Below are 15,234 nucleotides of genomic sequence, written 5' to 3' on the forward strand. Positions count from 1 at the left end.
GGGAATAAAAATTTGTTTTTCTCAATGAGCTCACAAACAATAAAAGAGAAGTGCAAGCTGACTTGAGATTCCATTTAGTTGGGTTTTCTTTTTTTCCCAGTAGGAATAGCTTATAAGTATAGGGAGCCTTACTCTTTTTTTCTTGTGGAAATTCATCTCTCGTACATCTAGAGTATATTCCTGTATGTTATTATCAGACATATTATTTTGTGCAGAGACCTTTATGTGTTCTTTTTTTCTCACTGTTATTTTGTTCCTTTCCTCTAAAACACCAAAAATAAACGTGAAGGGAGAAGCCATCTCCAGTTTGGTGCTTTCATTTTAGCTACTGAAACTAACAGACACAGATAACTTTGTCAATTACTAGTTTTCTTTTAGTGTCTTCTCAAACTAAGAAAAAATGTGCAAAATTTCTTGTAAGTGTCTTCTCTCATTTCTCCTTTTCCACATTAATAGGATTTCCTTTGTTTTCTTTTTGGTGTGGTGGTGGGGAGGGAGCTGCACTAATGGGTGAAGATATACTCTACAATTTTTCTATTTCATATGCAAAGTCTCATGTTGGTTATCAGCCTGCTAATGTTTCTCGTTTCCATCCTTCCTGCAAATAAGTTGTTATTAATAAACTGCCACACATACCGCCTTTGAACTTGAATTATTCTCCTATGCTTGACCTGTCCAAAATTGAGTTCCTGATTCAACTGACCCAGTTACTAACTTTATCCTAAACAAGTGTCATCACAGTGGAAAAAAAATTGACGCTGAGGTTCATAAACATATGCTTAACTTGTACTTTTTCAACACACACTAGACCCTACCATGTCCCATGAAGCATACCCACATTCTCCCTTTGACAACTTCCTGGATAAAGTGGGAGTATTCAGTAATCTCTGATAGCAGATGGTGACCATTTCCATATTCCTTGCATGTCATTCTGACTGGGCACAAATCTGGTCTGTGTGTGTACACACACGGTGCCACATATAGACACCATATAGGGACTAATAAACCTCCTCATGGATACAGTGCTTCTGCTGTTCTTCAACTATCAACTTCTTCCTCACACTGGGTGATACACTCCCTCTTGGTAGGTTTGAATTTGACAGAAACTGTAAGAACTGTAAACCAAGTAATAGCTTGAATTTCAGTGACTTGCTGTGTGTCAGCCTCACTGAGCCAGCTGTGTGTATCAAAACCCATTATGTCCAAAACCTGAAGTACCAAGAGGTATTTTCTGGAAGACAGAGTGAAATGTGTTGTTAATCTCAAATTCATCCTGACTAGAGAAACTAAGGTCCAAATGTAGCTAAGCAAACCAAAGGACATACACCTGAAAATATAGCTTGAAATTTATTGTATCCAGTTGAGCATTTACAACTTGGATTTTTTTGTTGTTACTGTTTTGTTGGTGTATTTTGCTCACTAGTCAAAGCAGTATATTCAAATAATACTTAAATCTTGGTGTGGTCAGATTTCAGATGAGGCTTGTCATTTCATCCCCTCAACCAAGGGGATAACATTTTGAGTGATATTCTTGTGAACTTTCTGTGAAAAGTAATACTTTTTCTTTTGGATGGTTAGCCAGTTTAACTTCTAATACTCTACAAAAATTTTTAAAAAAGAAATTATTAGAATATGTATATGCATACACACACATGCTTTTTAAAGTCATTATACAGATAATTACAATATATGTGTAATGTATATCTTGTAGCTAATACATATTTTCAAAAATAAATTGCCACCAAAGAACACTTTTTCCCAAGTGGAACTGAAGATGAAGGAACTTGAAGGGCTTGTTTACAAGCCTACTTACGTTATTGAACCTTATTCCTTCCTAAAGGATAAGAGTGAAGAGAGTGAAAGTCATGCTGCTCCTGTTTCTGCAGGAAGTGCTTAGGAGCTTAGCTTTAAGTAAATAAAGGTGTTCTTGTGGAACTCCAGACCCTCTTCATGGCCTTCCTCCTTGTACCTCCTTTCTCTCTCACACACACACGCAGACACACACACACACTTGCCCCTTTAGACCAGAGCCCTGCCACTGACTCTTCTTCTGCAGAATCATTTTTTGCCTTATTTTCATTTGAGTGTCATGTTAGTATAGTCTGCAGAGTTGAATAGGCTAGACTGTTTTCTCTGACTTGATTAATGGCATCAGTACTTAGAGCAATAATGAGAACTGACTGAAGGTGTGGGTGCTAATTCTGAGAACAAAAGAACAAATTCAAGTTTAGGCACGCTGTAACAAGATTCCTCCTACTAGTGTCTTATATTAAGTATTTCAAGATTGTCTTTTGTTTAGAATTTAGGTGAGCCCTCTCCATAGTTTACGTGCATTCTGGATGTTATGGTGGAGAAGAAAGGGCTAGAGGGCTTTTATTGACTGAGGTAGGAAATATTTTCCCCTTATGTACCTTTATAACATACAGGTTCTGATATTGGGATGTGTCTTGATTTGGAGTATCTTTGTGTTACGTTGTTATTTGGTGGCCATGTTTTGCTTTTACATCAGTAATATGAAAAGCAAAGTTGGAGATGGCTGGTGTGCAGAAATTTTGTCCCTTAGAGGTTGTATTCATTAGAACAGCTTGATTCTTGATATAACATTAAACTGAGATTGAGGATGCAGTTGACTCTCATTTCTGGATAGAACCTTGAGATACAGCATATGAAGCTCTTCAAAGATTAATTCTGGGCTTACAATAAAGAACAAACATTTGCTGCCACCTTTAGATGCATATTAGAAATGCATTTGGTTTTAAGCTTTGTCCTATCTATATGCATTGGTATTTAACAGTTGTTCTGCTGAATTAATCAAAATATTCTTGGAAACCCAAAATGATGACTTCTTTACCCTTGTAACCTTTTCTGTAGGACACCTCGCAGCAGTTATTAATGAGTCATTCTTTTTTCCTTCAAGAATAAAATGCCAGTGCGAGAATGGTAATGAGTAATTTTTCCATACAATATTACTCATCTTGGCTTAGCACACTGGAGACCTGCTAAGCACATAGTGGTGTTTACCATACTGAGCAAGATTAATTACTGACTAAAGGAGATGAAATAAAACTTGTGTTAGGAAGTGCCCTGAGCATCCTGATCTAGTGGGTAGCATCCCTGTCCATGGTGGGGTTTGAAACCAGATCATCTTTAACGTCCCTTTCAACCCAGGCCATTTTATGATTCTGTGAGTTAGCATGGGAAAAAAGACAATCGTTGCCCTCCCTCCTGTCAAACACCTGGCAGTTGTTTGTTTCAATTTTTACCTGATAGACATTGAAAGAAGTGTGTATTTGAACATACTATTCTTGCAGACGTTCGCTTGTAAATTAATTCTGATGAAAATGAATTTGACCCAAAAAAAACCCTTAAAAAATCCACAAAAACTTAATTTTTTATTTCTTTAATCTGCAATAGATGTTATTTTGGTGGTGTTTTGCTGGTTTGAAATGACCAATCGGATTTAGCCATCTTCCCATACAGAAACAACAAATTTTTAGTTTATTTAGTTTATTTAGGTATTTCTTGCCAACGTATACCAAATACTCTGTTATGGTCATTCTAGAGGTTAAAATATTAGAAACTAATTTTCTGCTGCCAAAGACCCTTTCAGGTACTTTCTTTTATGCCCTGCATATTCATGTCAAGATTAATTCTGCTTTGCAATTTTATTTAACTGGATGTATTTTAGTGATCTTAAGCATAAAAGCCATGTGTTGAGATTAGAATGGATAAGAATAGTTGAGATCTTTTTCCGTAGAAATTTGGCATATAATCAGAGCTCTAAATTAACTTTCTAAAAGGGGAATCTTGTGGAAAAAAAAAAAAAAAAAAGTACATTATGTTCTTGCAAAATCTGTAAGGATACATAAATTGAGACGGGACATTTATCATTATAAAGGTTGTTTCCTTTTTTTGCTCTGTATAACTCTGAGGCAAGGTAATGTAGAAAGCATCAACCAATATATTTGCCTTACTTTCTGAAGATTGAAGGTCTAAATGAGGTGTTATCTTCAAGATGCAGAATATTGCTCTTTGCCATAGAAATGGGATTTGGGTTTTTTTTTTCCTGTATCAAGTTGTTAGGTTTTAATGTTTACCCAGCCAGATTGGAGTTCTGTGCTTTGTTATAGTTACTGATACTGAAAGTTTCTGGTTGGTTTGGCTGTCATTAATTATAAATACGAATTATTATTTAAAATATTAATACTTAACTTAGCATTAAGTTTATACGCATATTAGAATTTAAAGTTTTCAAGTTTAAATACATTGTTCAGTTTGGAAAGCAGGTAAAGGTTGTGTTAATATGAAATTGATCCTAGTTAGGTATTTCCTTAATTTATAACCAATACACATTATACAGTAACATCCTGTCCTGGCATCAATGCCAGCATATAAGAACATTAATGGGAGAATATAAGTTTATCTGAACAACATTTGTGACCTGTCCATTCAGCTCTTAATGCTTGTTCTGTATATTCTTCAGAACTACTGGAGATGTAAAACAGAATTGCTTTTCTGTTTCTTTTAAAGAAGGAAAAAAAGCAGTCCTGGGTGACGGACAAACGAAATCTGTAAAAGGGAAAGTTAATTTCTAATTTCAGTACTTTGACTAAACTTCAAACTTTAATACTGTATTGATGTAGGAAGGTGGAGACATCAAACTCTGTGGTGATGCTGAACCCTAGAAGAATCCAAAGTGTGTGAATGTGGTTGGCTAGGAAAACTAAAAATAACACCCCCTTTTTTTTTTTTTTAATTGGAACATTTATTAGCACTAAGACCAGATCAAGAAAATAAAAAAGCCCTTATCTATGAAAATCCTACCTACGCCAAGGAAAGCTAGCCTGGCTCCCAGTTGCTTTACAGGGAATGAACACTAGAGATCACATCCTCCAGCTCTACAGTTAAGATGAAATACAACTGCCTCGACTCATAAACTAATGATGATATTGATAAAAAGTTTGCAACGTGTTTCAAATGCTTGCTGCTGGTAGCTGGTACTTGCTGTGCTTTCCTATAGAAAGTTGCTGGTAAGTAAGATGAAGGTTGATAAATTGAGAAGTTGATGTTCAGATTTAAGTTCAGATCCAAGTTTTCAGAACTGTAAATCCAGTGAAGATTCTACTTTTTATGAATGTTCTGTCTTTCAGATTGCTTAGACATCCTTTCTGGATGATAATTTAAATATTGAAATTATCTAGAGAACATTCCACTCATGTGATACAGGAATCCATTAAGCTGTAAGAGTGTATTATCTTATAGGATTACAATCACAGAAGTACTGCTTCTGTATTCTTCTACTTATTATCTCGAGCTGTTTAATAAGGCTTTTCACATGGCTGTTTAAGAGAGGTCAGAAATTTTTTTTTCTGTTTGGGTCTTTTTAGTAGCTCTTTACTCTTTTATTCAAAAGAGCTCTTAACCAAGGTTGTCAGCACAGCACCAGTATACCTGAAAGAATGTTTAACAGTTGGCTGGGAGGTGACAGGGATGAAGAAGGAGGGGAGGAATGTGTTTGTCCTGTGGACCTTTATAATCAGCTATAGTGTTAGTCTAGGAAATGTAACTCTCTGGTAATGATGATTTTAACAAAACAAATGTGCTCAGCAGGGAGAGGCAACTTATCGATGTGGGAAGTGCCACCATGGGTTGAAACTTCATCAGTCTAAATACATTGATTTTGAAATACCTTAGCTTCCTGAGTTAAATGCCTAGATTTCACTTAATCTTTCATAATTATTGTGGTGTTTCTTGGGAATCATTCCAGACTAAGTTGTTCCTTATTGTGAGCAGCTTCATGACAATTTTAGCAGTGGAAGAGATTTGCATTCATGTCTTCAGTGCTGTGTTGCAGTAATGAACAGCTCTTATTTTTTTTGTGGCATAATTCTTTCTTCCAGCAAAATACATGATTTTGATTGGTCAGTATAGTTAATATGTGGGAGTCACCCGAACCTTGACAGACTGGGAGAAACTTTCAGATTAGCAAAACTTGTAATTTCCTCTTGGGCTTCCTGTGGTCGCTTTCTTCATTCTAAAGCGTTGTTCTCAGTGATTCAGTACAGTCTGGATGGTGGAAGAAGAGATGGGGTTTTTGTAAAATTCTGTCTATAAGAGCGACATTTAAGTTGATTTTTATTGACAGTAGTTGATTGAAACAGCTGAGAGTAATGTGCATAATTAATAGAGAAAACTGTTCAGGCATAAACATAGTCATACCAGTCTTAGGTGTTTTGGATGGTGCTAAAATGTATAGCTCCTGGATTACCCTGAGGACAGGGCTGGCACAGCCAGTCACTCTCAGGTCAGCTGCTGCATTTTCCATTTGATGTTTTCCAACCATTGCTCTTGACTGATTTCATCCTGACCTTGACCAGTTCTTACTCAGTCTTCATTCTTACTTGTGAGCCATAACTTTATTTTTAGTTTATGTGGCAACAGAAGTTGATGATTTTTAATATGCTGCTTAAATAGCAAACACAGAACTTTCAAAAGTCACTTACCTGATGAAGAAATAGGAATCTGTTGACAGATACACTGTGTTCCACGCCTCCATTGTAGCAGGTTAATGCATTATGTTTCTCAATAATAATTAACACTACTTAAGCAGAAGCTCAATCAATAGTATTGACACGTCATCTGCAAGAAATATCTTTATTTAGAAAAATCCTGTGGTTCATCTTCAGGGCATGTTGGTTGACGTGGCAGAAGGTCAGCAATGTTAAATTCTGCTCCCCAGCACATTTTAAGACTCCAGAAGGTGCTTAGTTTTATAAGGTTGTCCATGTAGCCTGCTTCCCTTGAATTCAGCAGAGGCTTTGTGATCTTGTAAACAACAGATTTAATTCAGTTTCGGGAGCTTTTAAAACTCAATCCTAGAAAACAAACACTGTACAAGAGGCTAAAGCCATTAGATCACACCACCAAAAAAGGAAAACTATTTCCAGTGTAGTGTTGCTCAGTACGTGTGTTTATTGGAAAAGCTGCCTGAACAGAAGCCAAAATAATAATCTCCTTAAAAAAATTATGAACAAAATAGCAATTGACTGAAAAATTTTAAAGTAAGAATGTGTGCAGTATATAAAGTTGTTTGGCTTTACAATCAAACACCTCAGCGTCTGAAGGGAGACCACTTGAAGAGATAATTTCTGTCTCTGCAAAATTCCAGCTCACGGTATTGTTAGGTATTAATCTCTTCAACAGTAATGCCAGCTGCTATATTCCTTTTCTAAATGCAACAATAGAAAAAATCCCCAAACCTGTAACAGTCCCACATCCTATGCATCCTTTTTTTATTAACTCCTGATGTGAAAAATGTAACAATATTGATATATAGGAGGCCAGGGTGCTCTTTTATTGTTATTTCTCATCTTGACTCATCATCTGTGAGTCACTGTGTGTAGGTTCTTAAGTCTCTCCTCACCTCCATAGTTTAACACTAGTTGTGTTTTAGTTTAATAAAATTTTAAGGCAGTTTTCTTTATCTCAGGAATTCCTGCATATGCAGCTTGTATTGTGCTCCACAGGCTACTCAGAGTAACCTTTAGTTTCACTATTCATTGTTTGTTTGGCCTTTCTAAGGAAAGGATTATTTAAAAACTGGGTCTGAAAGGATCATTTGTTCTTTTTTCTAATGAAACTGTGTGCTAGTTTCAGCTGTGTTAATTTTTTTCACAGTGGCTGGTATGGGGCAATGTTTTAGACTTGTGCTGAACACAGGGTTGATAATATGGAGATGTTTTCGTTATTGCTGAGCTGGGCTTGCACAGAACCAAGCCTTTTCTACTTTTCGTATGACCACGCTGGCGAGGGAGCTGGGGGTGCATGGGAGGCTGGGAGGAGGAGACACAGCTTGGACAACTGACCACAGGGGTATTCCAGGCCGAATGGCATCATGCTCAATACATAAAGTAGGAGGAAGAAGGAGGAAGGGGAGGAAGTTTGGAGTAATAACATGCATCTTCATGCTGAGCTGTTACTGTGTGATGGGTGCCTGCTCTCCTGGGGATGGCTGAACCCCTGCCTGCCCATGGGAAGCAGTGAATTAATTCCTTGTTTTACTTTACTTTAGTGCATAGCTTTTGCTTTCCCTGCTAAACTATCTGTATCTTATCCCATCAATTTTCTAATTTTTACCTTTCCAATTCTCTCCCAAGTCCTACTGGTGGAAGAGTGAGCAAGCAGCTGTGTGATGCTTGGTTGCTGGCAGGGGCTAAACTACAAAAAACTAGTAGCAAATAGCCCTTCAAGTTGTTTGGGTTTGATTTTTTACCCTGAGAATATTTCTGAAGTACACTTCTCAGATTAATGATGAAAGCAGTGTCTTTGTGTCTGTTTTCACTTGTTTTTGTATGTCTCTAAGAACAGCAGACTTTAACAGCAGATTTGCTGTAGTGCTTACTTCAGCTGTGTTGAATTTGTTTCATACCTTTACCAGAATAATTCATTTTAAAGTATTATGTATTTGGTTTTAATGCTGTGGAAAAAAGGACAGCCAGGATAACCCAGGGATCAAGTCCAACCAACATGGATTTACGAAAGGAAGGTACTGCTTGACTCCCCTGATGTCCTTCTATGACAAAATTACTTGCTCAGTATATGAGGGGAAGGCTGTGGATGTTGTCTAGACTTCAGTAAAGTGCTTGACACCATCTTCCACACCATCCTCCTAGATCAGCTGCCTGCTTGCAGCTTGGATGGACTCTTTGATGGATAAAAATCTGGCTGGATGTCCAGGCCCAGAGAGTTGTGGTGAATGGAACTAAAATCCAGTTGGTGACCCATCGCTAGCAGTGTTCCCCAGGGCTCAGTTTTGGGGTTGATACTGTTAAACATCTTTATTGATTCTCTAGATGTAGGGACTGAGGCCACCCTCAGTAGATTTGCAGATGATACTGAGATGGGTGGGGGTGTTGATGTCTCGAGGGAAGGAAGGCTCTGCAGAGGGATCTGGACAGACTCCATCAGGACAACAGCACGAGGTTCAGTAAGGCAAAGTGCCAGGTGCTGCACTTGGGTCGCAGCAATCCCAGGCAGCGCTACTAGCTGGGGCAAGAGTGGCTGTCCAGCAGAAAGGGGCTTGGGGGTGCTGGTCAACAGTGGGCTTAGTTGTGAGCCAGCAGTGGGCCCAGGTGGCCAAGAAGGCCAGTGGCATCTTGGCCTGTATCAGAAGTAGTGTGGCCAGCAGGACTAGGGAAGTGACCATCGCTCTGGACTCAGCATTGGTGAGGCCACACCTTGAGTACTGTGTTCAGTTTTGGGCCCCTCACTTTAAAAAGGCTACTGAAGTACTGGAGAGTGTCCAGTGAAGGACAACAAGGCTCATGAGAGGTCTAGAGAACTTGTCTTACGAGGAACAGCTGAGGGAGCTGGGTTTGTTTAGTCTCGAGGAAGCTCAGGACGATCTCATCTTTCTCTACAACCACCTGAAGCGAGGCTGTAGTGAAGTGAAGCCAGTCCAGATAGCACATCAGCTCTAGAGCATTATAAATTAAATTAATTATATTTAATACAAAACATATATATACTTGAGTGCTCTAATGGCTTCTTTTGGTGTTGCAGGAAACAGCATACTCCATTCAGCAGCAGACAGCGTGACAAGCGCAGTACAGAAGGCAAGTCAGGCCTTGAATGAGCGTGGTGAAAGGCTAGGTCGTGCAGAAGAGAAGACAGAGGAGCTGAAAAACAGTGCTCAGCAGTTTGCAGAAACTGCACATAAGGTAAGATTTCAGCAGGGTAAGACTCAGTAGGTTATGGTCACATATTTGGCTGTCAGAGTTTGTTGAATGAAAGCATGTGTCTATACTTAGCTGTATAAAGTCTTGAACTTAGCTCAGGGTATGTATCAAATCCTGCTTGTGACACCTTCTTCACCTTCTTTGCCTCTAAAAAATCCCTTCCATTTGTTGGTGACTGCACAGGATCTTCAAATGATAAATTCTGTATAGTAAAAACTTCTCAGAGTTGCCTACCAAAGATAGATTTAAAAAAAAAAATTGCTGTTTGAGGAAAGAAAGGTGTTGGTTTAAGTTCTTTCATGCTGAAATGCATTTCTATTATATCCATACAAATATTAATTTTTTAAAAAAGCATATTTGTAACCAAGTCCTTGAGTATCAAAGGTTTATGTCAGTTTAGTTTTTGAGTCATTTATTGGTTATCATTTCACCAGTAGCAAATGAGTGAATTTTAACTGCCCCTACCAGTTCTGTTTTCAAGGTAATTTCCCAGAGGGTTCACTCATCTCATCTTTGTTAGCATGCTATTATCTTCAGAAAGCAATTTTTGATTATATGGAACCTAACCCTAAGCTCTCTGCGTGGTTTGCAATGTCAGTTTGTCTACACATTTTATACAGGTTTTAACTCACTTCATCTCTTTCTTCTCCCTCTCATTCCCAGTTAAGTCCATTTTTGAATTATTTGAATTGGAAATAATCAGTAATCACAGAGGTTGAAATGCAATCAGTCCTTTATTTTTCATCATTATTTAGTGGCAGAGCTCCTGAATAGGTGTTTTAAATTACTTGTCTAGAATTTCTGATTGTAGTTAACAATCAAAATCATTGGGTCAAAATTACTATTCTTTTAAGCATGTTTTTGTTTCTGGTGTCTTGCTCTAGTGTTCCTCACAGATAGCAAAATAATGGAACATTGGGAAACAGAGCTGTGAAAGCAGATAAATCCTGCCTCCTCGGCATGGCAAAGGGAGGCTTTGTCTGTATGTCCCAGGAAAGGGAATGGCTGTGTATCTGTATGCAAAGAAGTTAATGGATTTCAGGCATCTTTCAGAGAATTAATCTTAAACTCTTCTTATCTGGACTAGCCACATCAGGTTGATACAGCTGTTGTTATAGGTGACATCTCTTTAATTAATTTTTTTCTCTCTTTTTCAGCTTGCCATGAAGCACAAATGCTGAGATACTGCCCAAAGTTGCAATCTTCTCAAGAGAAGCTGAAAAGACTACAATCAGCAACTTTTACAGGAGATCCAGTCTTCTGTGTGCTTTTTCCTTCCTGTTCAGTGGAGATGCGTTCTTTCAGTTTCTGTGCAGGAAAAAGTGTTGCGTTTCTACCTTTCTGACTTACTTTTGTTCCTCTTTTTTGATATTGCTGCACAGTCCTGCAGTACTTTCTACCTGTATTTCAGTTGTTACAGGAGTGAAAGCAAACGCTGAAAAAGGACCAAATGACAAGCTGATCAGGATTAAAATAGTAATATTCCTCCATGGTTGTACAAAAAAAAATTGTTGAACTGATTGTGGACATGTGTGTGGAAATAAAATCCAAAGAAGGGGTACAATTTTCGTCATTTAATGTAGCATCAGCAGAATGTGAATGGATGTTAGAATTAAGCATTTGAGGTTGTAGCTATAGTGGAGGACAAACTGCTTTGTCCTAGGAAACAGAAAAAATTGTTTCTTCTAACTAATGTAGGAAGGGTTGCATGTGCACCAGCATTCAGAAGTGCATATCTGAATTTCATTCATATCAGCATTTTACACGTTCCTATTTTCACTTTCAGACTGATTATTTGAATAGTATACTGAAACACAAAGAATGTATGCTTGAGGTTTCAAAATTGAGGAAAAAAGTAATTTTTACATCTATACACACGTAGCTGTGCCTCAAACACAATCTACAACTTATAAAATAACGTTTATTTTTACCTGTGATTTTTTTGTGTGGCTAAAGGCCCATGAAAATGAGAATGCTAAGGTCTGGGAAGATGAGAGTGCACTATTTTCAAGACATCTGTTTTTCATAAATTCTACAGTAAGAGATTTTTGAAACACTTCAGAAATTTTTCTGATTTTAATGACTTTTGTGTTAGCAAGTTATGTCTAATTTTTAATATAGAGGCTTTCAATAAGCATGCCTTGGTACACTAGAATCAACTTCTAGTTTGAGTCTCAGCTTTCAATATGTTATCACTGGAAGGGTGACTACTTCATCTATACTCACTATATGCAATATACACACTGTATTTCTCTTACAAAATGAGTAGGTTACCTTTTTCCTTCACAGCTGTTTTCTTAACATTTTTAAGATGGTCTAACATGCTTTGAGAATGAAAAGGAATAAAAAAAGGAGAAAAAGATGTTGCTTTTTTCTTTTTTTCAAACCAGGAAGCTTGAAAAGCAATCCTTGCAGAAGGTACAGCCTTCATCTTCTGAAAATGCCTGCTCTTCATTTTTGCCCTCATCTTACCAGAGAAAAGCTGGCATTATGTGAATGTACTGTATTCATTGTAGAATATGATTTTTGCATTATTAATGACACAACAGTCTAAAATTCTCAGAGCAGTGGTTGTAAGAGCGATAAAAGCTACTGTAGTAATTGAGAATATTTCACTTACTGCAAGCTGAAATAATGGAAAACCTCATGGAAATAGCCATTTTGTAAAAAGATGCTTGCCTTTAGGAAAGTATTCTCATTTGAACTAAGGACAGTGTCTCATTAGCTGATTGCATTCAAACTTTACATCTGTTTTGTTTTGGGTTTTTTTTTCCTGTAATTTAAATAGTTTTGTATGAAGCTTTTTATTTAATTTCACATTGGGAGTTGAGAGAATGGGTCATTTGTGTAGTACCATGTGATCATTTAGATCTATTTAGCACCAGCTCCAACAGTTACCAAATCAAGCACCTACTGAAATGGAATTTGGCCACTTCTGTTATAAATCAGAACAGGTTCATTAACAACACAAGTTCTGAACACTCCGTTGAGCTATGTGTAAGTAATGCTTGCCCTGGAATTGTCTGAATGTTATTGTAGTGTGACTATGGGTATTTCTGCAATTAACCGGGAAAACAGTGCCTGACTAGAAATTAAACTTCTGCTAGATACAAAATGTTAGGCTATATATATATATATATTTTTTTTTTTTTTAAAAAAGATGGATTATAAATCAGTCAGGGAGTACATTTTTGACCAAATAGCTATCTTCTTGTCATATTTTCTGCTGCTAACCTCACAAGTCTTTCTCTCAAGAGAAAGAAGTAGATTCTGAACTGCTGCCATCTAGCCAGGCCTCTAAGCTTGCAAATAATTGGAAGAAATATCTAAAACCCAGGTCAGATAAACCTGAAAAGAATTAGTTGTCTAAATTCAGATTAAAAGGCATAGATTTTCAAGTGTTTTCATAAATATCAGCTGGATAGGACAAGATCACAATTGCACTGCTAAGTTCCAGACCTCTTGTGAGTTGAACTGTACTAAAACATTGCTTTAGTCTCACTTGAGTTTTTCAGCATTTTGGGTTGTTTTATATCTTCCAGTTAAGTGTATTGTTTTTTATCATAACTCTGGACTTAATTCAGCCATCAAAAGCCGTTTACTATGGGAACTTTAATTAACCTAGTCTTCTGAATGAAGGAAAAGTGGTTTGTCTGTTTACTTTGTTCTTGCTGTTCATTAAACTACAAGGTTTGGTAGTTTTTAGATAAAAAATCAAGGTGTATAAATGTTTATCCAAAGGTAAATCTTAGAGCATTGCAGTTTCCTTCTGGAACTTAGCTTGTAGTGTGTATACAAACCTAGTATTATTAGATAGTCATGTACATAACATATACTATGATTCAGGTTAATGTTCCATATGAAAGAATGTATTTGTAAATTGTAACAATATTAATAGTTTCTTTATCTTTTTAAAGTTCTGAACAGAATAAAAATAATGTATTGTTAGACTTGACTGCTGTACTGCAAACTCTTGTCTTAAAAGGCTACTTTTGTGTCTAGCAAAAGTTGTGCATTATGTGAAATATTAACAAAAATGTGTGCTCTTAAAATTGATCTTAAAGGTAGGTAGGTTTTGCTATGATTTGCCGGAAGTGTAATACTTGCTAATATCTATTGTAACCAATTCCTTGGAAGTTCTCAAAGATGTAGAAATTATTTTGTGCCATTCTGGGGAGAAAAAAAAAAAAAGGTGGGACCTGCTCTCTTGACTAACTACTGGAAACCCTGATTTTTGTCATTAAATACTTTAACTGTGATGGAAACTGTCTTTGGATTATTTGAGTTCTCTATTCAAAACATCAATTATTTTTGAGTTAGGTTTTTATATTTCACTCTAAGCAAAATTATATAGAATTCTAGCAAAATTGAATAAAAATTATTTTCTGCTATAGTGATAAATTTTTTTTCTAGTAATTAAAAATAGTGGAAACTAGGTTAAAGCATTGCCTGTCCAAGCAGATTACAGAGTATAATTATCGTATCTTAAAGTTAGCACCGTACCTAAAGGCTGTGTAGGTTAAAAAGAATTCTGATAATTCACTTACAGTTGCTACGAAATGCTTATTCTCAAGTTGTTAATGTTTTCTTTTGGATATCTAATTTTATTGATTTTTTTTTTTTTATCAAAGCACAAGCAATTTTAATTACCCTGTAAGAATAACACTATAAAGGTAGAGTTCTTCTACACACAGAGAAGCAATCCCTTAGATTCAAAGGAGGTCTACTTGCACAAGAACCATATCCAATACGAATTGACTTTGCTGCCATCTCTCTTTTTAGGCTTAAATATGATCCCTACGATTGTAATCTCAAAAATGTCTTGTTGGCAAATACTGCCAACTGTTTGATTACTGTAGTTACTAGGTAAGTTTGCTAGAATGCATGTTATCCATAGATGTTGAATACCATACGTCCCCAATGCCCAACCTTGATGAACCTCTTAAGAGAAATAGATCTCTGGTGGATCAGAAGCTACTTTGATCTGGACAGCGTTTTGTTGTAGATTGAATATAACTATTTGTCAGTTCTTTTCTATTGTTGTTGTACGTTTGTCCTATAAGGTAGAAAGACAGAATGTTTAGTTAATTTTTGAACATTCTTTTAGATCAATTTCACCATGTCATTTTTTAAATTGATACTATGATTTTCATAAAACATCAATTTGTTGCTGTGTATAAATTAAGGAAAAGATGATAGGGTTTTGTTTGTCATCTCTCAGTCATGGAAGAAGCTCAAGCATGAATGTTTGCTGATTCCGTATGTTAGGTTTTTGAAGTAAAAGATACGTTAGTATGTTCCTGAAGGGATAATATTTGACTGAGAAAATCAAACTGCAGCTGCAAGTTGTGGCATCTATGAAGATACAGATACACACTACTTCAGGTGATGCCTTTTCCTGGTCTTAACAAGAGTCATACGCGGTTAGAAGGGGAAAAGGGATTTTACCTTGGTATTTATTTAGGATCCTTAGGTGCACACATCCAGGTCATATGCA

The 15,234-nt window shown here is 36.7% G+C and overlaps 1 protein-coding gene across 4 annotated transcripts in view; it reads left to right on the forward strand.

Moving 5' to 3' along the window:
- The window catches only part of STXBP6 (syntaxin binding protein 6), a 95,201-nt gene extending 81,205 nt beyond the window's left edge, over positions 1-13,996 (forward strand). For all 4 annotated transcript variants that reach the window (XM_048307783.1, XM_048307782.1, XM_048307781.1 and 1 more), the window contains 2 exons: positions 9,562-9,719; positions 10,895-13,996. In XM_048307783.1, coding sequence (XP_048163740.1) covers positions 9,562-9,719; positions 10,895-10,918 — 182 coding nt within the window. In that variant the 3' untranslated portion in view covers positions 10,919-13,996. The remainder of the gene's footprint in view (positions 1-9,561; positions 9,720-10,894) is intronic.
- The last annotated feature ends 1,238 nt before the right edge of the window (positions 13,997-15,234 follow it).

The sequence above is a fragment of the Corvus hawaiiensis genome, chromosome 6 (assembly GCF_020740725.1).
Source record: "Corvus hawaiiensis isolate bCorHaw1 chromosome 6, bCorHaw1.pri.cur, whole genome shotgun sequence".
Classification (NCBI taxonomy): Eukaryota; Metazoa; Chordata; class Aves; order Passeriformes; family Corvidae; genus Corvus; species Corvus hawaiiensis.